The sequence below is a fragment of the Daldinia caldariorum genome (genome assembly GCF_022478825.1).
Source record: "Daldinia caldariorum strain CBS 122874 unplaced genomic scaffold F4812scaffold_9, whole genome shotgun sequence".
Classification (NCBI taxonomy): Eukaryota; Fungi; Ascomycota; class Sordariomycetes; order Xylariales; family Hypoxylaceae; genus Daldinia; species Daldinia caldariorum.
In genome coordinates this window covers 1,041,805-1,068,411 of record NW_025953045.1, presented here as the reverse complement: position 1 = coordinate 1,068,411, position 26,607 = coordinate 1,041,805, and the positions used below count along the sequence as shown (strand labels likewise).

Below are 26,607 nucleotides of genomic sequence, written 5' to 3'. Positions count from 1 at the left end.
CGGGACCAGCACCAGGACCAGCACTGCCTCATCCAGCCCCGTCATCCACAAAACGTGTCCTCGGCCCCGCCCCCGCCCCCCCCCCCCCCCCCCGCCGCCCCCCCCCCCCCCCCCCCCCCCCCCCCCCGCGGCCGGTCAAGGTTTCTTTTTTTTCGGCTCTTTGTTTCGACGCGTGGTCTTTTTTTTTTTTTTTTTTTCTCGAAGGCGAGATTTCATTTCGATCTCATGTTGCATTCCATTCCTTTTCGTGAGGTTTCGGTTTCGCGCGGCTTGTTTCGGGGCTTGTGCGCGCAAAATGATTGCAGGACCACCATGGTATATCCGGGCTGCCGGGGTGACCTCGATGCCAACTTTTCCTTCGTTAGGTACTCTACTACACGTGTAAGATAGATAGATGGCCCGAATAGTGTAAAGATCGTGGGAAGTGAACCTCGTGATGCGGATTCTCGGCGTCTGCCTTGAAGCTAAAAATATGGTTCATTCATTCTTTCTTTCTCGTGGATGGATGGGATGGATTGCTCATCGCGGATATTGAGCTCCCCATGTCAGCCGAGGCTCGAACAATCGTGATATGACGCGTCTATTGAAGGACCGAGTTCTCTGCTCGGGCTGACGCATACCTTTTTCGTGCCCCCCTGGCCACTCAGCTCGAGTGACTCGAAACGAGGTTCTCAAGATTTGCCAAGTCAAATTCATAGAAATGGTACAACTCATACTCTAGTGAATCATGTGATTGGAGATACTTGATCTTGCTGGTGAAGGCAATGAAATATTGACTCCTCCAATTAGTCTGGCTCACTTATCGTTTCAATCTTATGATGAGACCAGCTTAATACATTCATACGTCGAGTTGCTTAGTGCAAGTGAAGAAAGGGTATTGATTCCTTATATCCCAGAGGTATACGTAGTTCTATGAGGCTTCTCCCAAGAAATGACAAACTTCTCATAAGCCTAGAAAGGGATCTGTAAACGTAAAATCTTAATGATGAGACCTTATGCCTAGTCTAATCTATCTAGCAGATACTTTCTCAATTATACTCTTCCATTAACCACCTTTACTTCATTATCTCGGGTCTACGACAGCCTTTGATACATTATACTTACCAGAAATGCAAACATATTTCGCAGCGAGGGCTGAGAGTTGACGAAACTCCATTCTAAGGCAACTTTACTTAAACATTATGTTAATTCTATAAGCCAAGTCGATCGAGTGGACTTAAAGGAAACTTTCCGGGTATCCGTGACGAGACATAGACGTACTAAGTAGAGGGAAATAAGTCACAAGTTATTAGACAATGTATACCTACCTAGGTAATCATTCAAGCAGTCCAATAGCCATAGACACACGCCACACCTTTATAACTTCAATTTTAACAAGGTCCCATATTTTCGTAATTCTTATCGTATGGCCAGTCTTGGAAAGTTTGACTTTGAAGCTGAAGCACCTGTATGAACGAAATAGTTATATGTTCACCCTCAATTTTAACCTACCCTACCTAGGTACCTAAAACTCACAACGTCTTGAGAAAATGTCGTAAAGCCTTCCATAGTCAGTAATTAAGATCGCCCTTCAACGACTTCGTGATGCGCAGGTTCTTATTTTATATCTTAGAGCCTTGCTTAACTTAAGAGACTCTTCGATCTGTGACCAGCTTTATCTAATAACTCTTACAAGCACCTCATAAATAGTTGCTTAGCTGTAACATAATATATCTATTTACGAATTGACTACTTGCTACTTGAATAGTGGCTATTTTAGGGGTTATAGCTCATATTTACGGTATTTCATTAACATCGAAGTTGTGGACTAGTAATGAGTCAAGACTTTAATAAGAACAAATGTACATATTTATCCGCAGATACTATTTCATAAATAGTATTGGAGGTATATCATTATTCGCTTTATATCGCCTTCTCACTTGATCGTCGTTGATTTATTGAATACACTGGGTTCGCCATAGTTGTGCTCTCGAGAATTTGTGTTGGGACTGTTACGGGCTTCTGCAAGCTCTTCCAACGTTATTAGGTATCTAGTAACCACAATATGATGAAACTAACGATGCCCCCGCGAGTTGAAATAAGACTGCTAATGTATATCTATACATCTCTACGAGGAGCTGTGAAATTATTGTTTCATTTCTCTGTCTAGATATTTCTTGTTAGTCTTGATGAGAAAGATTGTCATCCTGTTGTACTGTACCTACCAGGTACTAACCTAAAGTACCTAGACCTAACATAACAACAGTAAGCAATATTAACATTAGGTCGTTAATACTAGATTTCATAGGAATATTGTATAGATATGAGTTAATAGAGAGACTGTAAAAATGATTGTGAGCTGAATTGTAATTGGATGTTACTAACCCTTTCGGCCTGGAAATGAGAAAATGACAAAATGTGCAAAAAGCTTCTGTTAGACCTGCCTGAGATCGTAACTCTATCGCAAGTTACCGATATAATAGTAGTTACCAAATAAATGTTAGTTGGTTGTCAAATATTGAAGTTAGGAGTTAAAGAAAAGCAGCTATTTATAGGAACTGGCTACCTCAGCAAGCAATTGTTGCACCAACATTTATGACCTGTAGTATTCGCGTAACTTAATAAGATCGCGTGTCTTCGCGTACTAACTTAGTGGCTCTATATACGAGTTAGGTTTGATGGTAATCAATATCTACTGAACCTCATTGTCAATGAGTGATACCTACTTGCTTGTTAACTACTTCCTGTCTGTATGTATCGTTATGAAGTTTGGTATCTAGGCGACTGTGTCCAAGCTGTAAGTGGTGGTCTGTGCACATGGCTGCTAGGGGATCCACGATTCAAAGCTTCCACTTAGGTCTCGAGCTGAGTTACCTTTGCGGCGAAGCGCGCCCGTAATGAATTTCATTCTGGTTACAACTATGTACTGGAGCAAATCATCTCTTTAGAACGAAATATCATCGTTTACGCGCGGCGGCTATATATGTTGGAAACCTTTTAGTGTTCTTGATTGGTCACCATTCTTAATGAGAACCTGTAGTTCACCTATCGTGCATATTTTATGCCAACCCTGGCCGAGAGGCGTTCCTCCACAGCATATCGTTGCTGCAACATCGTGGCGGAAGCGGCCAAATGTAAAAAGTCTACCTCCATTTGAATAATTCAGCCTTGTCTTGAACATTTTGTATTTAATCGATACCTAATAAATTTTATCAACATTGTCTAAGTCGACTTTGAAATCCTCAACCACTTTTTATTTGCCTCCATGCATTACCTACAATGGCCAAAGCCGGCTGCCAAAAGTGTTCTCTTATCCCGGTCCTTCAGTGGAAACCAGGTACGCCATTACACCTAAGACAGAGAGCCTGGCTTACTCACCTCTTATATGTATGTAGCGAATAGCAACTGGGATCAGCGCTGGGTCCGTGGCGACGAGTTTCATAGCAACAATAGTTGCCAAACGATAGACGCAGAATCACCGATATGTATAATGTTCGCGAATGATCCTTGAGTAATGAAGGAATGAGCGAAGAGGCTAACCAATTCAAGTCTTGCAAGCGCTAACGAGACTCGCGCATGTCTCGCCTGTCGAAATTCGCTCACGAGGGCGTTTTGTATCCCAGAGATATGGTGGTCAGACTACTGCCGAAACTCAAATGGCTATCTTGGAAGTGATATAACTAGACAGAACGGGGTTGTCACTGGGTTCAGTATGTTCATAAATACGGTTGTACTTAAGTTTACTGGATGCTAATTCGTTGCAGGTACATGGGCTTATTTTGAGATCAAGCATTTAGACGCCAAAATGCAGTATCAGTGGCACAAGATGAATATCTTCATACGATGGCTGGCCCCTACGAAGCAAACGATCATCCTAGCCTTTGATACCCTATCGCCTGTCATGGAGCGTATACCGGAGTCGCTTCGGAACCCGGATTCTAATTGCCTTGGCGATCCCTTCTGGGTATACGCCCGATTAGCCAGCGACGTAGTAGACCTACAGGACTCTGCCGTCTGGGCTATTCGTAACCAGGTGAGGGCAATAGAGACGCAGAGAATGCCCATAGGCAAGCCGCAGCCGGACTATAGACATATTCACGATGTTGCGCGACATGCCATCCACGTAACCGAATCTCTCAATGTTGCTACCGAATGCCTAGAAGGTATCCTAGCGCAGCACGATGACTTTTTGAGCCAGAAATTCCCATTCCAGATGATACACGCTGACGCGTCGGAAGCCGTCCATCGCCAGCTGCTTTTCTGTAAACATATGCTCAGCAATCTCCGCCACCGGTCCATCTCTAACCGCGAAAGGCTGCAGAACGAGATTCAACTGGCCTTCAACACCGTTGCCCAGTATGACGCGGGGATCTCCGTCCAGATTGGGCGTGCTGCCCAGCTAGACGGTGCCGCGATGAGGAAGGTCGCTTTCGTTACCATGATGTTTCTGCCGGCTACTTTCATCTCCGCTGTCTTCAGCATGTCATTCTTCGACTTCGACGCAGACTCCGGCGCTTGGAACATATCAGGCAAATTCTGGATTTATTGGGTATTTGCGATCCCGCTTACTGTCGCTACCAGCCTCCTGTGGCATTTCTGGCATAAACTGTTCCCCCTTACACCGATGGGGTAGTTCGGTAAACGGAATGGCGTTGTCGAGTAATAGAATAGAACTTAAAGAGACGGTCTTATGAAATCGTGTTTGCATTGAAGGATATATTCTTTGGCATCCCTCACGTTGTAGATGCTCTAAGTACGCTATGTAATAAATAGCAAAATTATCGTAAGATATTTCCACATGACCGATAGATGTAAATGATATCTTTATCATCATCACCATCGTTATCCTTATAAGCTACCTATCTAGTATATGACCTGAGTATTTCACATAATAAGATGTCTGCCTTACCTACTGAAGCTTGGACCCTTTACATATGCTTTAATCATGTATGTTACGCTCACCGTCATAGTACTGTCAGCCCATGGAACTTATTATCAGAGTTGTAAAAGAGCCAGATCATCGAGTATTTTTTTTTTAAAAAAAAAGAAAAAAAAAAAAAGAGAGAGAGAGAGAGAGAGAGATAAAAGGAAGCTCCAAGGCGTTCAGAGGGACTGGTATAACCTCGCCTCCGGACATAATTTGGCTCCATGCTTGGTGTATTTTCCTAAGCAGGGAAGTCGTAGTTCTTGAAAATCTGCGTGCTTGCATCGCTCTTCTTGAGGTAGTGGAGGTACATAGACCACTCGTCAGCCGTAGTTTTTGGTAGCAAGCCGCCGTGCTTAATCAATGCTATCGATAGACTATAAAGGTAGGTAGTTATGGCTAGGCGAGTGCACCGAACGGTTCATTAGGACGTAGTCTAGCGGCGATCGTCTCGAGGCGTCTTGAGCGTTGGGGTTTGCTCCTCGCTCGAAAAGTCTAGCCGCGATATCTAAGGGGCTCAAGTATCAGATCGTGCTGCGTGTGAATCCATCCAGGTTTGCGTTCTATTTCGTCGAAGCTTTTACCCAGTCTCGGTGCCTTCTAACTTGCCTGCCAACTCGCCAGCTACTTCGCTGTACTGCTTCCTCTGACCCTCCGACCATCGTGTTGACCATATCCTGCACGTTATCCGGTTTAGTCCGATCAGATCTCTCTTGATTACTAGACCTTTTGCGATAAGAGACTATGTCTCTCCCTAATAGACTAGATAACATCTAAGGGTCGACATGAGATTAGTTTAAAACAAGGTCGTGATCAACTCTACCGTAATGGTGGGAGTTAGTTTGGTCTCGTACGCCCAGTACATCTTCATCGAGCGGAATAAAGAAGCGCCTGTAGACTGTCTCCCCAGCTGCAATATGTAATCTAACTCTACAGAGATCTCCGAAACCAGAGCGTCCCTGTCCGGTTGGTCGCCAAGAATCTTGAAGACATCGTTTATATCTAAGCCTCGACTTGGTACCCCAAAGAAAATGGCTCTGGTAATTAAATTAGAGATGGACGCCTGCTGTTATCCGGCCCTAATAAGCATTAAGAAAACCTGCTTCAGAAGGCCACAAGCCAGAAATAGGAGAGATTTCGCCACTGGCGAGGTCCACCCACATCAGCTTGTAAGACGTTCACAAATGAATTCGCAAGATCGGTGACCCGTTGAAAGGACTTGCTCTCATGTAGTTGTGCGTGAGCCGTAGCAATTGAAGGTTAGTTATATTTCTTAGCCATATCCACCTACTATTCTACCCCGACAAGACGTTTTGCATATTATATTCGCTTTTGCTAAGCTACCTAGGTACGTAACGCCGGACGTTACATTAAGTCTCAAATGCAGACAACTCCCTTAGACTTTGACAGAAGCTGCCACCTAAGCTCATCACCACCTCATATCTCTTTTCCACACTGAACGTATTCCAGACAGGCTCCAGGCATTTGTCCATACAGTTCGTCACTGTCACGCATCACCACCACCCATACTCCTGCCCCGTTCTGCGTTCACTCCTTAGCCACTATTGCCTTCTGATATAGATCCTCAGGACTGAGTCCCTGAACTTTTTTCTACCCATCAACAACCGCGAAGCAACCCGCATCGAGCGTCCTTATACGAACCCAGTGGTGATCTTTAGCCGAGGTACGTTTTGAGCGACCGGCGCGGCCAACCGAGACAGGTGTAGGATCCTTGGTATTCGAATTGAAACCGACGCCTATGCAATAGGCGCGTAGAAACTGAACTTGCGATAGGGATCGTACTTGTTCTTGAGGTCAAGCATTTTCTTCTGGCACCATTCCTCGTGTCCGTACATCTGCTTCTTCGTCTCGGACCGATGGCATAGTTCACATATGAGTGCATCTCTTTCCGGCCGGTAGCTTTGTGGATTACCTGACGGAGGTCTTCACCTAATTTGGCTGCCTTCTTATTAAGTTCCTCCCCCTCTGGCTTGTAGAGAATAAGCGGCGCAAGTAGCAGGCTATCGCCCCGGAAGGGAAAGGCCGTTGATTCTTCGGGAACGGCTTGCACCCCTTGTAAGGGATAACCCTCTAGGAGGAAAACGGAGCCATTGAGCGCCGGCGTCTCGTGAGTGGCTGAGGAGAATAGGTCGTATACATCTCGCTGAGCCTGGACGTTGTAGGTTTCGAGGTCGATGGGGAAACGAGTGTTTATCAAACCAGCCTTTTGGCACGGTCCATCCACATTACTGGTGAGTATCCACGGCGCGAGATCGAGGTACGTTCCTGTAGAAGTAGTCGTAGCTACCGGCCCTATCCTAGTAAGGGGGCCCGTAAACTCCGAATCCACCACTTTTACTCCTCCTTGGACAATGAAGAAGACAATGACGGACTAGGAACTAATTATCAGAATCCAGGGGGTTAGGTACTTTGCGGTATTAGGAGAACTCACATTATCGGGGTCTATATCGGGAAGATTTATGAAATACGAGAAATTGATAACGTCTCTGGGTTGTGTGCCGTTTTTCAGAAGATGGTTTGTAGCGGCTTCGTAGACCTCCTCGACTTTATCTCCCTTAAAGGCAAAGCTTGCGAATGCCCAATTGGGGCTCTCGACGTCGTAGATCTTCATAGTAACAGAAGTGACAATACCAAAGTTATGGCCAGCGCCCTTCATAGCCCACCAAAGATCGGAAGTTTCGTCGATCGTATGGAGACTTCCGTTGGCAAAGACAATGTCCATGGAAAGAAACTGGTCCGCAACAAGCCCGTACCGCCCCTGGAGCCAACCGTGGCCACCCCCTAGCCCGGGCCCTAGGATGCTGGTACATTCACACCCTCCGATAGCTATATTGACGAGATTAGGTATTAGCCAAGATCCAAACACTAGGTGGAAGAGCAATGCCACCCACTCGTCTCCTTCCCTGCTGCATATAGAGCATCTATTACCGGTTTGGATAGGGCGCCACCTCCAACCTTGACCGATTTTCCATCGTCGGCGATTTCGACAGGATTCAACTGATTCATCCAAATCTCAATACCACCACGCATTTTCCCCATGGATGAAATAGCACCGTGGCCACCATTGACGGCTATGTAGGGTGCGTTTCTTTCATTGCCGTATTTAATCTATTCATGATAAGCTTTATTCCAAACAAAACAAAAGAATCGTTCTAACTACTTAAAGAGCATACCGTTTCGGCAATGTCACTCGCGACATTAGGGACGACGACAACGTCTATTCCAGGTGCGTATAGAGACGACCATCGTGTTGTCGCTTGGGCAAAGATATCTTCTCCTGGCTTGTATACTTTGGCTCCTGGAGAGAGCCTCCCAGCAAGCACTTCGACGTCGATTCCCCGATTGCATCAGGGCGCTAATATGCTGTTGCCAGGAATATTCCGACAGGCAGTAGATATCGCTCACGCTGCTACGGCTGTAACAACTTCCATTTCAAGATGTAAGAATGCCTGCTGGGACTGGATTTAAGGAAAATGGCAAGTATTTCTCATAGGTTCGTTGAACTTGAACCCCTAAAAATCTCAGCTCATAAGCTCGCCAACATAGAATATTTACAGCACCGTGGCCAAATACAAGACGAAAGTTTAAAAATAATAATAAGTTGACAGGGAGTGTCACTTATGGGATCAGCTCAGAAAGGAACAATACCAAGCCAGCGGGCCGGGAATATCGACGTATATGCGAAACAAGAGAGCACGACACGTAAGTCGACTGCATGTCGAGACCCACGTCCTATAAAAAAAGGCCACGATTAAGCCATCGGAAACGTTTCTCCAGCGATGAGTGCATCCACCACCATCTTCAGCCATTGAGAGAGAGACCTTAAGACCTTGAGGGATATGAAATACTTTCAAACCTTTAGGTACCCATTCACGGCATTGCTTCTTCGAGTTGGAGTCTGGCTTTGCTGCATTGAATAAGAAATAACTTGAATATAATGGGCTTTTCAACTACCTCGGTAGATTAGGTACCTAACTTAACTTGACTCAAAGACTCAAGCTACAAGTAGTTACAGGTAACTGGTTAACTAGTTAAGAAAAGCTAACTAACAGTTAATTGAAGCAGTTTAGACTCAACATTTCTTCGATTTCTATTATAAAAGCTAATAGTTGATTTGTGATATTATCCGACAGCCGTGCCGATAGATAGATCCACATAATAAGTTTGCATCTAAAGGATATCGTATCGGATACCTATCCCAGATAGAGTTGGCGAAAAAGACGGACTAGTATGGCGTGCTTTCACGTGACCACCCTTTCTTTCCAACAGGGTTTATAGAAAATATAGAAGAGAAAAATAAAATAAGACAAAGAAATAAGAAAATAAGAAAACTTGCTGCTTACCTAAATCAGTGTAAATACAGGTAATTTATTATTTATTATTTATTATTTTTTATCTCTGTTTCTTGGCGCCCAATAAAACCCCTTCCATTATTTTGCCTTAGGGAGTTGGAGGTATAAGTTATAACATAAAACTCAAGAGCATGGCTGTAGTCGGCGTACTTCGCCCGCTTGCTCGGGCCCCGGTCCGGAGGCTTGCGAGAACCTACGCAACTTCGATACCGTCGAAGGCCCACCATCGGGTGGTTATTGTCGGTGGAGGTTCGGCCGGAGTCACTGTTGCCGCTCAATTACAACGGAGCACGGATCTGGAGAAGAAAGATATCGCCATCCTAGACCCTGCACAAACTCACCACTACCAGGTAAGTCCGTCCTCATTATTTGTTATTGGGAGTTAGATGCTAAACGTCGAAACAGCCAGGATGGACACTTGTCGGTTCCGGGTTGAGGGACCTTGCAGACATGCACAAGCCCTTGTCGTACGTCATTCCGGAGGGCGTGAAGCATTATCCCCTGAGAGTGTCCACCTTTGATCCCGCAAACAACGCGGTGAAGACGGCTGAAGGTGTCGACGTCTCATACGACTACCTCGTAGTAGCTCCAGGTCTCGAGACAAACTTTGCCGGCATCTCAGGTCTTGAGCAAGCTCTACAAGATCCCGCCAGCCAGGTGTCGTCTATCTACTCGGACAAGACGGTCGAGCAAGTATGGAAAAACATCAAAGACTTCAAAAAGGGGCAGGCTATCTTCACTCAGCCTGCAGGTATTATTAAATGTGCGGGCGCTCCTCAGAAGATAATGTGGATGGCCCATTCGCAATGGGAAAGGTATGGGGTTCGAAACAATGTCAACATCGCCTTCGCGACTGGCGCTGCTAGTAAGGCTACCAATGCATCCCTCGTAAATCCAACTCGTATATGTTAACATGACTTAGGCATGTTTGCCGTCCCCAAGTATTCGCAGGCACTTGAAGAGTTGCGCAAGGAGCGCAATGTTGAGGGCCTTTTCCAACATAACCTAGTTAAGGTAGACCCGAAGAAAAAGGTGGCAACGTTTAAGAATTTGGCGGAGGGTACCAATGGAGCGCTGGTCGAGAGAGAGTTCGGCTTTCTACGTAAGATCTTTCCAACCGCCACTTACTCCTTTCCCTCTCTTGCTACCCCTGATTTTCTTGCATCGGATTTACGCACACTTATAAGCCTTCACGATATGTGAGCTGGTAATGACAATTAGTTACTAACCTGTAATTTCTCATAGATGTTGTCCCGCCCCAAAAGCCTTGGGACTGGGTTGCTAAGTCCCCGCTAGGTCAGTATTCTCCGAGCATCTGTCACCGCCGTGGATGCTATGTTCAATTTCAATGTGACTAACTCCGTTTCTCATTATAGCCGACGCTGCAGGTTGGGTTGACGTGAATAAGTCAACTACACAACATACCAAGTACAAGAACGTCTTTTCCCTTGGCGATGCGTCTAGTCTTCCGAACAGCAAAACCGCGGCAGCTATCACGTCGCAAACGCCGGTTTTAATAGACAACCTTTTAGCCGTCATGAAAGGTGAGGAGCTCAAGGCGTCGTACGACGGCTACGCGAGTTGCCCCTTACTAACTGGCCACAACGAACTCATGCTCTGCGAGTTCAAATATGGCGGCGTGCCCAAGGAGACGTTCGCAAATATATTCGGGGGCCAGGAGACGCCCAGCCGGTTATACTACCACCTGAAGAAGGATTTCTTTGTAAGTCGCCCAGAGAAGGGAGAGGAGCCCGCTGTCTTTTAAGTGCTGTCTTGCTAACCATTTCTAGCCGTTTGCTTACTGGAACTTCTACGTAAAAGGCACTTGGTTCGGTCCGCACGGATTTTTGCGCCCTGATACCACAGCAAATTAAATGTAAATCCGATTACCCCTTTTGTAATAGTTAGCTTACCTGAATAAATAATATACAATAGGCCTATTTTGCTATCATGCACTAATTTCTTTTCTTTTATTTCGACCAGGAGGGTTGATGCTAAACAGATACGAGGAAAGAATGTGTCTTCAGTCACAGGAACTCCACTTATACCGATACTTTTGTAGGAACAGTAGCCTAAAGCTGCAAGGGCCTTTTAACGTGTAGACGTGTCCAAGGTATCAATACATAGGACAATAAAAGGGGTTATCTACCTAGATACCCCTAGGGGTAACATTTCCGTTGAGCGTCCCGGGGGAAAGAAAAAGTCTCGCCGGATAACCCGGACATCCACGTGGGATCTGTCAGCCTGTCCTCGGTCCAGTCCCAGGCTGCCAGGATAGCCCAAACCAGACGGTCACGTCTATTACGATATGCACGTTTCGCACCTAGTAATTCATACACGCCTGAACACTATCGGATTCCTGGGCCCCCCATGTGAGTGTCCACCGCGTGTCTGGATACATAGGTAGTATGGCAATCGTCAATCCTTCCTAATAGGGGTAGTAAACAGGTAAGCAACCTATCAGCAAAAAGGGTTTTGAAAGCCTCACTTATAGCTCAATTATATGTAGGTTGCATGATTAATCCGCCTAGACTAAAGACACTTAGGTGATCCTTTGGTCTATACTTGCTCACAGGTTGTTGGCTGGCTAGCCAATTCCCGAGGATATCTCCGAAACAAGAATAGGGATATTCAGGTGGTCATCTGCTGTCTATACCTATTATAGAGCTTTAATGCGAAGACTATTATTATGCAGCCAGGTAGGTAGGTTTGACATAAGGCCCTTCTATAAGCCAATATTATAATAGTGGCACTGAGTGGTGCTGCCTGTTATTACTTCGAAAGCCACTTTAATATCGGATATAAGCCGAAAAGCCTTATGATTTTTTTCGGCGAGTGTTTGTTTACGTTGGTCGTTGGTTAGTTGTTAGTTATGGTTTCGAACCTACCGATTACCCGATATTTCTCTGCGAAGATCAGGTCCCAGCAACCCAGTACCTAAAGTACCTAAGGTATTATGATTGAAGTTGGAGGCCCGGGTGCGCGACTAAAAGGTCGGCCCGCGAGCAGAACCGGGGAAGAAGCGTTTCGGATGAGCTCGGAACCAACCCGTGGGCTCTCTTACTTGAGAAAGCGCATTACGTAGTGGAGCGGTGAGAACATCCCTAGGTCCACCCTCATATGCATGTCCGATATTTGCGACGTCTTGCGATACCGACCAGGTAAAGGTAAGGTACCTACCTAAGGTACCTAAAGTAATAAAAAAAAAGGCAATGCTACCTTACCTACCTAGGTACCTATATGATGTTAGGTTAGGTACCGAACCGTCCCAAGGAGAGGGTAGCGAGCCACTTGGCCGAGGCAGGAAGGAGAAATAAAAAAGAAATGTCCGCGCTAATCGCCAATTGCCAATCACTACTGTTTGCAGGTGTGAACGCCTAGGCCAGTATACCATTTGCTCCAGATCACTTGACTTTTTCCAATGTGATGCTGCAAGGCGAAGTGACCTTGAGCGACTTAAGAGGAAAGACAACATGGGAGGCTAAATGTGGTCCATCATCTCATCTGGTAGGTACTATATAATAGCTTTAAACGGGCCGGCCTGCAAAATCGGCTGGAAATGCTACCATGCTCCATGCTCGCGGCTCCCTACTACTCCTTTCAGTTGGTCGGGGTGGTAGAACGAAACCCTGAAGGTGAACAAGGCTAGGTTAGTTAGTCAAGTACGTATTTGCAAGGCAATAATCGAGTTTTTAGTTTGGACAATAGGTATGGGAAGCACTAAACTGCATAAAATATCTTACAGCAGAACAATACATAGTAGGCTAAGTTGAACTAAGTTAGACGTAATGCAGCAAGTTCTCAGACAGGATATTCTAATTTCCCAAAGCCTGGTTTGCAAAAAGTCGCATGGATCTTTCTTAACAAGGGAAAATAGGTATCTTGTAACAGGTACGTAACTAGTAGTATCTTGCTAAAATTCTTACTTCTTTTCTTCATTTTGCTAGCGGGGTATTTTGGAAGGATTCCTGTACATTACCATGTAAGTATGCGCCGGGATGTTCTTCACGTGTATGGGACAGGCATGTTATGGAGTTTCCGGCACGTGATAGAAACGTTCCTATCGGCTACTGATTGCGACGTCTTTATCAATAAGGCAATATAGACGTCCCTGACCGACTGGCGTTCGATACCTCAACCATCGGGCTGATGAAAACTGGACCCAAACTCGATCATGAAACTAACTACAGACTACATAGTATTAGGTACCTAATGTACAAGTCGACCCCTATTTGGACTGTTAGGTCGAACGACAAGGTGTTCTCCGAAGCGTTTAAATCCGTAATAAGATAGGTAAAGTACATATCTATAGGGATCTAAGTAGGGACGAGGAAGGGATAATAATAAGGATGTCAAGCTAATAAGACTACATGTTCGAATGGGATGGTCCTATATGTGGATCTGAATATGCTCAAGAATAACCAACCAGTATCCACTTACGTTACGGAAAGAAATGGGGGGTTGGGCTGGTAGAGCGGTAAACTAGGTACGATACCTGTTATGCTATGTAATTATTGAAAGGGCCTTGTCAATAGTTCAGAATCGATCATCATGAGTTAGTAGGGAACCGCTCGCTTACCGACTTACCTAGAACCTCACGACGCGCAATGCTAGTACTAACACCCAACTATCAAGACAAAATCGCAAAAAGAAGGCCGACTAATGATCTCCCTCCATCCGTCATGGAGAACTTGCCAAGACAGGAAGCCGAGCCACGTGCTGCTCCCCACGATGCCATGCGATGGACTGCCTAAAGCCATGTGGCTCCGGGGGGATCAGATAGTCCACGATGTGAAACTGCGAGGTGTAGGTGCAGATATCGACCGGGAACCCTTGCTGCCTGGCGAGAGCATCTGCTCTGCGTTCGTTGGATTACATCGTGCATGCATAAGGCATGAACAAGGCCTCCTTCAGCTGTGCGGGCTGCCTACCAACTACCTAGGTAGTTTGTCTTTGCCCACGAAGTGTTGAGACATGAGGAAGATAGGCCCTGGGGTCAGCGAGTGGAGTTATTAGTTGCTGCACAAAAGTACCTACATAACCTAGATGTGTAAAAAGAAGAAGAAAAAGAAAGATCCTCAACGTTCGAAAACCGCGTCATGGAAAGACCCTTTCTTCTGCAGTTGAGACGCAAGCCTAACAATAGACAGGCATATCGAGAGACGATCATCAAGCCATACATACGTAGTACATAAACGAAGAGATCGACGAATCTGCAAATAACCCTCTGCGGCAAATGTCGACAGCGCATATGAACCGGGTTGCCAAGTATATGCCAGGGGGGTAGAAACGTGGCTGTGGATCCCCAGACATGTGGGGGGCCCTGTCGGCGTGATAACATTCGGTACGGTATCTGTCAAGTTAGAAGCAAGTACGTATGATAGGGGTCGGTCGGCTATAGGACATAGTAGTAGCTTGTACCTATTATTTGAAAGATTCGGGAAAGCGTTACATGTGACGAAATCAACCTGGCAGCAGCAGGCAAGGTGGTAGTAGTATGTATGTATGTATCATAGCTAGCTAATAGCCACCTACCAAGATACACACTACTACTTAGTACTAGCTATCCCGTAGACCGCTGAACAAGGGTTCTTACACAAAGATTAGTGATCTACACAACTAAACGTAAACAAGACTCCAAAATCAACAGTATCAGGAGTCGCTATCAGGAAAAAAAAAAAATCAAGACGTTAACACACTATTATTCACAACAGCCAAGATAAGATCACGGAACAGGCCCGCGCTGCACCAAAAAAGTTCATACATAGTCCCCGTGTGGATACTTCTCGGGGCCCATGTCCGGCGGTCAACGGGGTTAGTAATATCGTACTAGTAGTAGCACTACTATTATAGGAGACCACGATTCGTCTAGGGTACACCCCTCAATTCCGAGTCGATGGCTGCTTGATATGGCAATACGCGCGCATGGGGAATTGGTCCAAACAAACCGTGAGCTAACCGATTTCTCGGATGGTGCTGGTGCTGTTGGTTTGAAGGTACCTAATGCATGAATTAACATGTATACAAAGCCCTCGTGAGTGGCACCACCCCAGCGAGCTGGTAGCTAGTAGCTAGAATCATAGGTCACCGCCAAACAAAAAGTTTTGCCATAGGCAATTTCTTCTTCTCTCCCCTGCCGCAATTCGCGGTACTTGTACGATGTCGTCAGGGATATGGTCTTTACCTATATCTCTAAACATGCCGGGATTATAACTAGTCCCTTCAGGGGGGAGGGGTCCAAGTTCGCTGTACGCTATTAGAACCGACCACGTATATATATATGTTTGCGTCTCCCTTTACTTGATATGGCTCTCCCTTGATATCATCATTATAACGTCTTAACCGCCTTTACCAGTCTCTCTATATACCCCCTCATATCAATACCTACATCAACTTCTCATATAGTAACATACCTAGCCTAACCTATCCAACATGCCTGGCCAAGAGTTCACGGGAAATGCTTTCGTCACCGGCGGAGGTAAGAAAAAGAAAAATGCCCCATTTCGCCCTTAGCGAAAAGCCGTAGTCATTTGTCTCGTCGGAAGGTCTAACTTTTCCCCATAGCTAGCGGAATTTCGAAAGCCGTCTGCGTGGCGCTTGCGCGACGCGGGGTACGCGGGCTGGTGATAGCGGATATCAACCTTGATCTGGCGATGAAGGCGGCCGCGGAATGCAAAGCCGTCGCCATAAACCCCGAGTTCCGCGTGGAGGCTTACCAACTCGACGTGTCGGATCCGGAGTCCGTCCAGAATGCCATCGACCGCATGGCGGAGACTTTCGGGCGCATCGACTACGTCGTAAACGGAGCTGCTGTACGTTCTACGATTTTTTTGCGCTACTACTGCCACTACTCGCGATTCCCGCCGTGCTAACAAGTACATGTGCTCCGCGTTTAGGTTCTGGGAGAGTACAACGAGGTATCAGAGACGGGCCTGGACACGTTGAGGAGGACGTTCGACGTCAACGTACAAGGGTCTTTTCTAGTCATAAAGGCCGCCACGAAGGTCATGGCCGCCCAAAAGCCTATAGTCATCGACGAAGCCCTTCCGGCCCGGGGTGTTTCCCGCGGAGTTATTGTGAACATTGGCTCGGTCGTTGGCCTTATTGGCCTACCGAAAATAGTTCAATGCGTTGCCTCCAAGCACGCGGTAATAGGTTTAACCAAGACTGCAGGTGAGCGAGCGCCACTACATTTTTCCAGTCCCGGTACAGAAAATCCCCGGTTTGCTTACATTCTTCATAGCTATTGATAACATCAAACACAACATTCGCGTTAACTGCGTCTCGCCGTCGTGGGTGGATACCCCTGTAGTGCAAAGTGCCATTAAGGGCGTCCCGACGTTAGAGAAGGTCATTTCTTCCCACATGCCGATGGGTCGCATGGGGATCCCAGAGGAGATTGCGGACGTGGTTCTCTTCCTATGCAGCCCGAGTTCAAGTTGGGTCAACGGTACCAACTTCGTGGTTGATGGGGCTATGACAGTTGGTCCCTGCAGTCCGGATATGTGATCAGCATAATATTTAGTGGACATGAGTTAGCCTTAAGGAAAGGCTTAAGGCGTTTAGAGGCTTCGGCCACACGATGAGAACCTGGCCCCTTTTTATGGTCCTAGGTAGTTTGGGATATGCCGGGGTTTATTAGGCACCTAACATCAGGTCAGCTGTCCATATGCCGGACGCTCTTTCAGGTACCACGAATGAAATAAATAAAAAATTATTCAAAGTTCACAAAAGATGACTTCGGATCCGAAAAGTGAAATGTCTGTGCTTGTAAGGAAGTTCTATTATTAGCCTGACTATCATTTTTTTAGTCGTATTTTATTTGATCGACCTTCTACCTCTCACGCCCATACTTCGGGGGTTGAGCCGGGGCGTTATCAAGAATCTTCTCGATTTCTTCCAGAACATCCGGTGTCAGCTTATCCAACAACTTCAGGGCCTTGACGTTGTCCTCGATCTGCTCGACTTTCGTGGCGCCGAGGATCACTGTGCTGACGTTCGGGTTCTTCAGGGTCCAGGCCAACGCTAAGGACGCAGTAGTTCCACCAAGACGTTCCGCAATTGCGGTCAGCTTCCTCACCTTCTCGATCTTCGCCTTACCCTCCTCCGTCTGTAGCGATTTGATGGTGCCTTCAAAGAATTCTCCGTGCTTCGCAAAACGCGATCCTTCGGGGATCCCGTCGTTGTATTTCCCTGTCAAGAGGCCAGAGGCGAGCGGAGACCAAATTGTGGCGCCGTACTTGAACTGCTCAAAGAGCGGTGCGTATTCAACTTCGAATCGCTGGCGGTGAAATGCGTTGTATTGGGGCTGTTCAACCACGGGGGCAATGAGATTGTATCGCTCTGCGATCTGGGTGGCTTCCATGATCTGGATAGCGCTCCACTCTGACGTACCCCAGTAGTAGGCCAGATTGAGATTCCGAATAACCTGAGTGAAGCCCTCGACAATTTCTCTCATAGGTGTAGCATAGTCGGGGCGGTGAGCGAAAACAACGTCGACATATGGTTGTTGCAGACGCTCGAGGGATGACTTGAGACCCTCGACAATGTGCTTCCGGCTAAGCCCACGCGTGTTGGGTTCCTTACGACCGGTGCCAAAGAAGATCTTAGTGGTAAGAACATACTCATCACGGGGCCAATCAAGTTCCTTCAGAGCTTTACCCATCTCCAGCTCAGACTCTCCCGCGGCATAAGTCTCTGCTGTGTCGAACGTATTAATGCCGTGATTCCAGGCGGTCTCGAGGCATTTCTTGACAATCTCGCCCTTCTCGGTGCCTCCATAGGTTAACCATCCACCCAAGGACAGCACGCTCACCTTCAGACCGGTTGGGCCGAGATGGCGGAACTGCATATCCTTGGGATCGTATGCGGATCTTACTGCGGGCATTGTGGCTATTCTCCTGATGTGCTGTAGCTGGGTTCTGGGGATGCTGGGGATGATAGGGATGGTGGATGTAAAACCGCGGAATACACGAGACATGAGGGGGGAAGTGGAAATTTATACGTGTGCAACTTTTTGAAATTATGCAATGGAAAAAGACGATTGAATGGGGTTAAGATAGCGAGTATGTCTTAAATCCCATCTAATAGTCATTAGGCATAGCGTCAACAAATATACTTGCTTAGCAATCTGTTGCACCTTCCATAAACCCGATAGCTGTAGCTCGTCATTCTACACTTACAATTCCCTAGCTTATCAAGAAACTCGGAAGCCCATGACGCAATTGAGTCTCCACTACTGCCATAGAGTTATCATCTATGCTATTATGAGGATAGGCAAGAGCTGGTAGCGTCATCATTAACTGGTATGGAAGTTATCAGTAAGCTACGCCAACTAAGTCCGACTAGAGCATCGGCAGCTAAATACAGGTACCTAAAGGTACATGGAGTTAATATGTACTTGGGATTATAACTCAGCTACTAATCTATCTGCCCCTATCACCATATTTATCCTTATAAGTGCGCAGAAACTATACATGACCTATAGGTTTAACTTGAGAGTTGTTATCTCATTTCATCAACAGGTTCTTCAATGAGAGGGAAATTCGAGATCTAACATGGGAGTAAGGAAACGTGCCTCTCTTGCTGTACCTGCGAAGAGAGATCCAAGCCCCGTAAATACTCTTAAATCCGTTTGCGATTACTAACGTTGCATGCCATATGGAGTGGGATTACGCCGGAAGAGTCATGTCTAGTAGGTGTAAGAAATTTATCAAGTCTATTATATTATCGTAATGACACTTTGAACTATCGTATAAACTCCTAAAGCCGGCTAGTTGTTTCTGTTTACCGGAGGATCAACAACTTTAAATCCTATCAGGTTGCACCGCCGCCAGTCAAAATGCACCTCATACGTGTGTAGTTCTAGTTGTAGTTGAAGGACCTACTATGATTGGGTACCGTGCTTCTGGGATACTTGACAATACCGGTAAGTAAGCACTTATACTCTATTGGGTAAATGCATGGAACATTCTCTGCCAACGTTTGGAAGATATATGGCTCTCAACCACGTAGCTATATACTGTACCTCTTAGCCGAATACTACTATTGACCTTTCTACGAATCGGAATTCATGTTCAGCAGGGGTTGCCTCAGGGGCCTACATCTAGGTTAGGTTAGGTACCTACAGGAATAACCCTGGATAAGAACACTGATGATACGGCCAAACATGGATAAATAAGTACAACAATTAGGAGGTAGCTAAATCGAATCAATTAGGATCACACCCATATACCACAGGTGTAGAGAATCTAATAGTTACCATTAAAGCTAAAAACGCCTAGTTACTAAATCGATGCCAACTCTGCCGCGTTTACCTAAGACAACATCCTGTCGTGTCTTTTTTTCTTTCTTTCGCAGCGACCTAAAACGCCCCCCCCCCTCGACTGCACTACTCGTACATAATCATGATGAAGCTGCGACCGTGCACGCATTACCAGTATAAAAAAACGCCGGGTTGGACATAGCTTTCTTATGGTTAGCCGAGAAACGGCGATTATGGAACAAAACGGCCTTGAAAAGAGCAATGGTATGCGTATTGCTATGCCTGCCAATTAAGAAGGCAGTAGATCACAATGACCTCACATCCTGCTATAAGGCACGATTGCAGCATCGATGATAGGAGGTCTACGGTGAGCCGTCGTCGACTCCGGGCCCCACTTAGATTTCCAAGAATTCTCCCTCTCCCGCGCCTTCTCAAACGCTTCTCGGCATTCGGCTGGTAACTCGTCCAAGACGTCTTTCGATACCGCTCCGAGCCCCTGGAACTCAGCAAGGAAGTCCGGGACCTCTCGCTGCTCGTATACGGCGGATGAGAGACCGGCTGGGGGGATTTCCATATACGCGTCGATAACCTTAAAATTACGAGGGATCTTAGGGTCCAGTGGTGGGAATCGAGCACTACCAGTTGGGGCAGAGGAATCTGCAACTTGCTCGAATCTCGCGTGCGTAGGCTGCATTATGGCAGGGTATTGCAACATATTAGTGTGAACATCATAGACGCCAGATAAGTTCAACCGTCGAACAGCGCCAATTTCGGAGTTGAAGCGACTACAAAGCCAGTTAATAATTATTCCAAATACTCACGGTAATTGTTAACCGAAGATAATCATAAACGTACCTTGCCTCGCGGGCGTGTTCAAATTGCCAGTTGACGTCTGTAACGTTCACACGCCTCTTTTTAATGTCCACTTTGCCGCTTTGAGTAGGAACAGAGGGTGCCCCTGAATGGTAAACAGCACTAGCACCGTGCCAAGCAACATACTGATTTTTGTTGTATTCCTCGCCCTCGACGAACTTGTCATTAGGATCAGCAAGCTCGCCCTCGACAACGCCCTCGGCTCGGGCTTTGGCGACCTCGTAATCGTCAATGATTCGCTTTCCGCCGACGATAATCAACGCGCCAAACTCCCTGAACACCGAGCGGGCCGTGACGATTCCTATCGCACGACCCTTGTACGAATGGGGGATGATATCGCGTTCGATCATGTCTCGTTTCTCGTCATCGTCCACAATGATTTTGTAAAGGCGCTTGTGTTTAGTGAAAAACAAGTATGAATCCCTGAATCCCACGCAACGGGCAGGCTCAGTGGACAACATGTAGAGGCGATCTCCCCGGCCCGCTACAGTGAATGTTCGGCAACGGTACTCGCGTCCTCCTTGCAAGTTCCCCATCTTGTCTACCTTGGTCTCTCCTTCGGGATCCTCAGGCAACGCAACTTCATCGTCAACAATGTCCATCATATTGCCTTCTTTGTCAATCGTTTGCTGCGTCGGCTGATAAGAAGCTCCCTTTCGACCGCCTCTACCTCTCCACCCTCCGCGACCGCGGCGCCTTGGAGTTTCATTCGGATCGCGCTGGGGAGTCTCGAGCGGCAGGGTATCCCAGTCCGGCGGTCGGTTCTTCGGAGGACGGCCTAGACGTCTTCTTCGGATGACTGGTTGGGGTGGAGGAGAAGGTGATTTCGCGGATGGCACATCGGAGTCTTGGTTCTCCTCGGCCTCGGCGCCGGATTCATCTTCGTTCTCTTGTTCCTCAGGTTCTGCTTGCTGTTCCCCATCTGATGCGTCGGCATCTGGCATTATCTCATCCTCGATCTCCTCGAGGGCTCTCGGGGTGCTCTCTGCGGCATTGATATTTAGATTAGTTAAGTGACGGGGGAATAAACATTAAATTCCAAGGTTTTAAAAAATGCGAGAGGTGCAGCCGAATTTCAACAGCGTGTGCAACAAGAAAAACATAAAATAATAAAAAACAGAATTGATAATTGTAGTGACTTACCAAGTTTTGCAGCAGCGCGCTTGGCGGCTGCACGACCAGGTCGCCGGGGCATATTTATAGTTGTGGGGTAGCGATGCGCATGAAGGGGGCTAACAGAAAGATAGGAAGTGGCCCGAAGTGAGCAGACTGTGACGACGTTGAAGATTAAAAGTCAATTGAATGCGATTAATAAAAAAGATGGAGAGGCTTCAATTGACGGAATGTTGAAGAACGCGGCGCGGCAGGCGATTAGGGATTAGGGATTAGGACACACTGATAACGCGCTGTAGCTGCCTTTTTGCTAAGCCAAATCCACCAATGGCGTTAGCGGCAGATTAATTACGTAACACAGGCTGTTTTTCAGTTGCTATCTGTACCTAAGGTGAAGAAGTACGAAGTACCTGCCTCCTAAACTTCCCACTAAAAACAAACATTTCTACTCCGTACACCAATTTTTGAAACGAGAGAGACGCATAAGTAGAACAAAATTTATGAGTATAGAGAAATAAAAAATAATTATAATTTCCCTATATTTGCCTGCTCAAGGTATCCAAGCTTGAAGTCCATACCTAAGCCTTAGAGTACCGTACCTAGGTACCTAAGGCTAGTACGAAGTACACCTTGAACCACTTACGCCTACCGCCCAAAGATCTCCAAATGCTTACCTTGGCACCTTGGATGTTTTCCTCTAAAATCTGAGAGCAGACTCTCGTGTTCAAGAAATGATAAATTATACACTACGACTAAAGACTCGCCGTGGTCTTTTTAAGGTTTGTTCCGCTAACTAATCGTATTGTGGGATAGCTGCGCGGCATATTACCCCTATTCATACCTCCTAATATACCTCCACTGGCCTCACGCAAAGTAATCAGGGGGTTACCAGGTTATGGTATACAGCATCCCACATATTGTCATGAGCAAATTAGTTTGATTTAACCACTTGATATAAAGGCGCCTCTTAATCTTCGAGATAACGTACCTATATTTGGTACCTAGACATGTTTTGCTACGGATAAATCTAACCTAGTATAATAGTAAACCCCTACCATTATAAAACACCCCCCTTTCTTGATTTTCACATCAATACTTCGATTAGCATTCCCTTCCCCTCCTCGGCTACCCGTTTTCTCGCAGTTCGAAGCGCCTCCTTGAACTCCGCTACCGTTTTCACTCTGAGTCCTTTCATCCATGTATCGGCATTCTCTGCCGCATTATCCCAGCCGACTTCCGACCCCGCCGCCGCTTCTGCCAGAGCGGCATAGTTGGGCGTCGGACGGAAAGAGACGTTGATCTCCTCGTCCGTTGCGGAGATGTTGAGGCCCTTGGGATAGACGAGTTCCGTCGAATTCCGCGGAGCTTTCCAGCCTAGAGAAAAATGTGTCAGTGTGGTGGTCGCAACCCAAGTCAAAAAGATTGACTTACCTCCGTTATTCAAGACGATTGTTAGAATTGGGATCTTGTACTTGCTCCCCACCCAAAGCGCAGTAGACGGCGCAGCGCACATAAAACTTCCATCGCCAACTAGTTGGCAGACGAGGCCTGGCTTCTCCGTCCCCTCCTTCTCCAGATCCGCCAGCGCCATCTTAACGCCCAGCGCTGCGCCATTGCTCCAACCGATACCCGTCCCACCGCAATTGATCCAGCTCCCCGGCCGACTGGGCTGTACCTGGTCATATAATATCTGTCCCGCCGTAACTGCTTCCACAACGTAGGTTGTGGAGTCCGGGAGGGCTGACTTCAGGAGACTGCCGATGTTGTGCCCATTTAGCGGTTCTTGGTCGTCCAAGCGCGGCAGGGAAGCGAAGCTCGCTAGACGAGCTTTATGAGCTTCTGCGCGAGCTTCGCCACGCGCTGCATACTTGGAATCCTGCAGCGTCTTCGTAAGCGCAGAATCGTTCTTGATATGGTTGACCAGTTGCGTGAGCGCGGTGAAACTCTCTGCTTTCCAGCGTCCGTGTGCCGGGAAGAAAGATACGGGGATCTGCTGATTTAGGGGGTCGCTGTCTACGTGGAATATCTTGGCGTTCTTCGGCGGCGGGTTGCGGGACGGGATCCACGGCACATCACAGTCGAGGAGGAACACCACGTCCGCGTCTTTGCTGCAGTCGTCCATGCTAAGACGGAAACCCTCGGAAGCGACATGGTTGAAGGGAAAACACACGTCGCTCCCGCCCGTGTCGTGGACGCGTATGCCCGGAATGAGGTCCGCCAGAGCGACGAGAAGTTCCGGGGTTCGTCGATCGCGGCCAGAGTATCCCGTGATAATAAGCGGGCGCTCGGCTTGGACGAGGGCCGTAGCGATGTCGTGGATCGCATCAGCCGGAAGCGCACTTGGGCCGATCGGTACCCACTGCGCTTGATCTAGCGAAGACTGTGGGATTTCTTGAGCCAGAACTTCTCGTGCGCTTGCGACGTAAACGGGGCCCTTCGGAGTGCTGCTCGCGAATTGAAGCGCGCGCCCAATGGTCTGCTTGATATTTAGCCCGGTGCGGACTTCGCCCGTATACCTGCAATACTGTCGCACAATGGCTTTTTGGTCCGGCGCCTCCTGCAGCCAGTGCATATACTCCGTGCGGGAGCCAGGAAGCTCCCCGGCCTCCGTGTACGGGCACAGGCCAGCAAAAATGAATATGGGCGCCCGACCGACGCTTGCATTGTGGATGCCTTGGCCGAGAGCTTGGGTTCCTACATCGACGTGCACGAGAACAGCCTGCGGCTTTCCTGTCACGCGAGCATACCCATCAGCCATTGAAATCGCTGTGACCTCGGAAGGGCACGTAATCATCCTAGGCCAGGAGTTCGGTCGCTCCCTCTTGCCTTTGACAATGGCCTCAATGATGGATGGGTGATCCGACCCGACATTGACGAAGCATGTCGTTATGCCAGCCTTGTAACTACGGTAAGCTTCGATGCCACCATGAAGTGAAAGGTGACACTTACTTCCCAAAGTCCCTCGAACAGGGCAAATGCGGTTGTATATCTAATTCAACTCAGTTTCGTAAATAACATATAATAATAACAGAATAATACGTACGATCCAGCGGTACTCTGCGGTGCAGCCATATTTACTGGCTTTGATGTTTGAGGCGCGTGTTTGTATGTTGAATAGGTAGCAGCAGCGCAAGTAAGCGGTATCCTAGCGCGAGAACAACGACCTGTGAAAGGAGAAACGGGAACCAATGCACGAGAACAATATGGCTTTGGGGCGATATTTATCGCCAACCGGCGGCTGAGCAACCCTCGAAAAGCCATCCTAGCAAGATATACCTAGGACTGCGGTAGGCGACCATTGTCAGGAGGAGGGGAGATTTTTTTTTTTTTTTTGAATCATGCAGGGCGGGTGGCATCGGATATATGATATAGTTACACGGAAGCCAGGGGTTACGTTTGCCGATTACAAAGACCACCAGGTAGGCAACCGTGTGAATGAGATCTTTCTAGACAAACCCCTGATTAGAGAAAAAAAAAAGATGTATTATCAGATTATAGGAGACACTTTTAAAGATGTCTTATCTTGAAGGTTTAATACGATGTTTAAATCGTAGGTATATTCCAAAGGCACACAATCCGTAGAATATCGAACAACACCAAAAGCCAAGTACCTAAATTATTAGATAAAGTAGTCTTAACTAATAAATCCGTTGGCTCACGACTGAACTATGGTTTGAGCAGCGCCCGTACGGGGCGAAACAAGAACCGTAGGAGGTACCTAAGGTAGATGATGTCCTCGTATGCTACTTAGTCTTGTCCAGAGCCTCGAGTCGGCCTTATACTGGCTAGGAGGTAGTCAGTTGCTCCGATTAAAGCCACCCAAGTTGTTTGCGATAGCGGAAGCCACAGCACTGTCAACATTAATACAGTACCCTCGGCGATAGCTAAAAATAGGCTCAGTTATATTCTTACTTACGTATTAGTATACTGTGCTGCCCGAATGAATTGTGAAAGTCATCTCTTATCTTCGGATGGTGTAAGTAAGGGATGCGAAAAAAGTTGCCCTTCTGCGATAACGCGCGAGCTCCAACCAACGATATACCTCAGTCATCGCCTCATCGCCTCTGGAGCAACGTACACCTGACGTTTCGGAGATTAACCATATCTTTAATCACCTAGTCGATTGATTTTATTTGGAATAACTGACTGTTGTTGTAGCTGGTATTCCGGGATGCGAGTCCTTTGTTTATCACTGTGACTGGCTACATGCTTTCAGAGTGAGTTTCCAGCCTTCTGGGTATCTCCTTAGGTACCACTAACCTGTCATAAGTACATACTCGTCTAAACTACGGAAAGATATAGGAGTAAAATGCTTTTAGAGGATGATGAGAGATAGTAGGGAAAGTGTCGATACTTTCGAAAAACTTCAATTTGATATCCTAATATTAAATCGTTGAAAGGATAAGGGGTGAGATGGCTTCGTGTTGACCACGCTCGCAAAGTACCTCATCTTATGTTAAATGTTGGTCATGAAGTTGTGTGGTTTATGTGTCTACCTAATACCATTCGTCCGAGCTTTGGTATCTGAAGTGACGACCTCCTACTCTTGATTTTAATTCCCTTTCTTGAAGCCAAACCTGTCATCTTTCATTTCTCTACCCAAGAAGCATCTTTGGCCTAGAACCAAATACGCTACCTACAATTCCAATGGGACGGTTGGCAAATGCTGTGAGAGAATTGCTAACCTTGCGGCCTGATGTCTAGCTCTATGACAGGCTGCGGGTTAATGGCTTCACAGCTACAGAAATATAGCAGCTATACTAGCGATCAACTAATATCATGGCATAACTACCTACATCTCATGTTGCCCTTTAATCTTCACTGCAAAGGCTCAGGCTGGAAGTACATACCATAGGCGTACTATCAGCCGGGGGTATGTCTCGTGGCGTTCATCTTAAGTTAAAAGCTTGAGAGCTCGATCGATGCTGATAAGTGTTACCTGCCTGAACGCAAGCTCATGTTCAATATAGGGATACCAACATTCTCACTTTTAACAGAGATTGTCCATTTCTTAATAGAAATCGTCATGGTATCGAGATATACATTTGTGAGAACATAGGTAAGTCATAAATACGGACCTG

General features: G+C 46.9%; 7 protein-coding genes across 7 annotated transcripts; 3 read left to right on the top strand and 4 right to left on the bottom strand.

The window, feature by feature from the left end:
- The first annotated feature begins 2,521 nt into the window (after nucleotides 1-2,521).
- On the top strand, nucleotides 2,522-4,896 carry F4812DRAFT_430290 (uncharacterized protein). The gene is made up of 4 exons (XM_047934342.1): nucleotides 2,522-3,316; nucleotides 3,375-3,471; nucleotides 3,529-3,689; nucleotides 3,744-4,896. The coding sequence occupies exons 1-4, from the start codon at nucleotides 3,259-3,261 to the stop codon at nucleotides 4,610-4,612; spliced, it is 1,185 nt and encodes a 394-aa protein (XP_047789956.1). The 5' UTR covers nucleotides 2,522-3,258; the 3' UTR covers nucleotides 4,613-4,896.
- A 1,764-nt stretch (nucleotides 4,897-6,660) lies between these two features.
- F4812DRAFT_459744 (FAD-binding domain-containing protein) lies at nucleotides 6,661-7,954 on the bottom strand (the record flags this gene model as incomplete). The annotated part of the gene is made up of 4 exons (XM_047937603.1): nucleotides 6,661-6,771; nucleotides 6,837-7,295; nucleotides 7,356-7,750; nucleotides 7,816-7,954. 4 exons carry the CDS (start codon nucleotides 7,952-7,954, stop codon nucleotides 6,661-6,663), a joined length of 1,104 nt encoding a protein of 367 aa, XP_047789955.1.
- Nucleotides 7,955-9,070: 1,116 nt separating this feature from the next.
- On the top strand, nucleotides 9,071-11,676 carry F4812DRAFT_403610 (FAD/NAD(P)-binding domain-containing protein). Its single transcript, XM_047932256.1, has 6 exons — nucleotides 9,071-9,626; nucleotides 9,682-10,141; nucleotides 10,199-10,378; nucleotides 10,522-10,572; nucleotides 10,653-10,999; nucleotides 11,067-11,676. The coding sequence occupies exons 1-6, from the start codon at nucleotides 9,408-9,410 to the stop codon at nucleotides 11,148-11,150; spliced, it is 1,341 nt and encodes a 446-aa protein (XP_047789954.1). The 5' UTR covers nucleotides 9,071-9,407; the 3' UTR covers nucleotides 11,151-11,676.
- A 4,032-nt stretch (nucleotides 11,677-15,708) lies between these two features.
- F4812DRAFT_459742 (NAD(P)-binding protein) lies at nucleotides 15,709-16,785 on the top strand (the record flags this gene model as incomplete). The annotated part of the gene is made up of 4 exons (XM_047937602.1): nucleotides 15,709-15,754; nucleotides 15,841-16,088; nucleotides 16,173-16,449; nucleotides 16,520-16,785. 4 exons carry the CDS (start codon nucleotides 15,709-15,711, stop codon nucleotides 16,783-16,785), a joined length of 837 nt encoding a protein of 278 aa, XP_047789953.1.
- Nucleotides 16,786-17,040: 255 nt separating this feature from the next.
- F4812DRAFT_430276 (Aldo/keto reductase) lies at nucleotides 17,041-18,494 on the bottom strand. The gene has a single exon (XM_047934341.1). It carries the CDS (start codon nucleotides 18,254-18,256, stop codon nucleotides 17,111-17,113), a length of 1,146 nt encoding a protein of 381 aa, XP_047789952.1. The 5' UTR covers nucleotides 18,257-18,494; the 3' UTR covers nucleotides 17,041-17,110.
- Nucleotides 18,495-19,465: 971 nt separating this feature from the next.
- Nucleotides 19,466-21,773, bottom strand: F4812DRAFT_430274 (chromatin remodelling complex Rsc7/Swp82 subunit-domain-containing protein). The gene is made up of 3 exons (XM_047934340.1): nucleotides 21,557-21,773; nucleotides 20,396-21,398; nucleotides 19,466-20,325 (listed from the first exon to the last, which is right to left on the bottom strand). The coding sequence occupies exons 1-3, from the start codon at nucleotides 21,606-21,608 to the stop codon at nucleotides 19,857-19,859; spliced, it is 1,524 nt and encodes a 507-aa protein (XP_047789951.1). The 5' UTR covers nucleotides 21,609-21,773; the 3' UTR covers nucleotides 19,466-19,856.
- A 679-nt stretch (nucleotides 21,774-22,452) lies between these two features.
- On the bottom strand, nucleotides 22,453-25,323 carry F4812DRAFT_430270 (thiamine pyrophosphate enzyme). Its single transcript, XM_047934339.1, has 4 exons — nucleotides 24,570-25,323; nucleotides 24,476-24,515; nucleotides 22,958-24,422; nucleotides 22,453-22,900 (listed from the first exon to the last, which is right to left on the bottom strand). The coding sequence occupies exons 1-4, from the start codon at nucleotides 24,785-24,787 to the stop codon at nucleotides 22,611-22,613; spliced, it is 2,013 nt and encodes a 670-aa protein (XP_047789950.1). The 5' UTR covers nucleotides 24,788-25,323; the 3' UTR covers nucleotides 22,453-22,610.
- Between the last annotated feature and the right edge of the window lie 1,284 nt (nucleotides 25,324-26,607).

Excerpts from the sequence above, each read along its gene's own strand:
- F4812DRAFT_430290 (XM_047934342.1), top strand. The coding sequence starts at position 3,259 with ATGGCCAAAGCCGGCTGCCAAAAGTGTTCTCTTATCCCGGTCCTTCAG. Across the intron at positions 3,317-3,374 it reads GGTCCTTCAGTGGAAACCAG|CGAATAGCAACTGGGATCAG; the intron begins GTACGCCATTAC and ends ATATGTATGTAG. Across the intron at positions 3,690-3,743 it reads CGGGGTTGTCACTGGGTTCA|GTACATGGGCTTATTTTGAG; the intron begins GTATGTTCATAA and ends AATTCGTTGCAG.
- F4812DRAFT_403610 (XM_047932256.1), top strand. The coding sequence starts at position 9,408 with ATGGCTGTAGTCGGCGTACTTCGCCCGCTTGCTCGGGCCCCGGTCCGG. Across the intron at positions 9,627-9,681 it reads CACAAACTCACCACTACCAG|CCAGGATGGACACTTGTCGG; the intron begins GTAAGTCCGTCC and ends ACGTCGAAACAG. Across the intron at positions 11,000-11,066 it reads ACCTGAAGAAGGATTTCTTT|CCGTTTGCTTACTGGAACTT; the intron begins GTAAGTCGCCCA and ends AACCATTTCTAG.
- F4812DRAFT_430276 (XM_047934341.1), bottom strand. The coding sequence starts at position 18,256 with ATGTCTCGTGTATTCCGCGGTTTTACATCCACCATCCCTATCATCCCC.
- F4812DRAFT_430274 (XM_047934340.1), bottom strand. The coding sequence starts at position 21,608 with ATGCCCCGGCGACCTGGTCGTGCAGCCGCCAAGCGCGCTGCTGCAAAA. Across the intron at positions 21,399-21,556 it reads GCGCGCTGCTGCAAAACTTG|AGAGCACCCCGAGAGCCCTC; the intron begins GTAAGTCACTAC and ends TCAATGCCGCAG. Across the intron at positions 20,326-20,395 it reads GAACACGCCCGCGAGGCAAG|TCGCTTCAACTCCGAAATTG; the intron begins GTACGTTTATGA and ends CTGGCTTTGTAG.
- F4812DRAFT_430270 (XM_047934339.1), bottom strand. The coding sequence starts at position 24,787 with ATGGCTTTTCGAGGGTTGCTCAGCCGCCGGTTGGCGATAAATATCGCC. Across the intron at positions 24,516-24,569 it reads CCGCAGAGTACCGCTGGATC|ATATACAACCGCATTTGCCC; the intron begins GTACGTATTATT and ends GAGTTGAATTAG. Across the intron at positions 24,423-24,475 it reads TGTTCGAGGGACTTTGGGAA|GCTGGCATAACGACATGCTT; the intron begins GTAAGTGTCACC and ends CGTAGTTACAAG.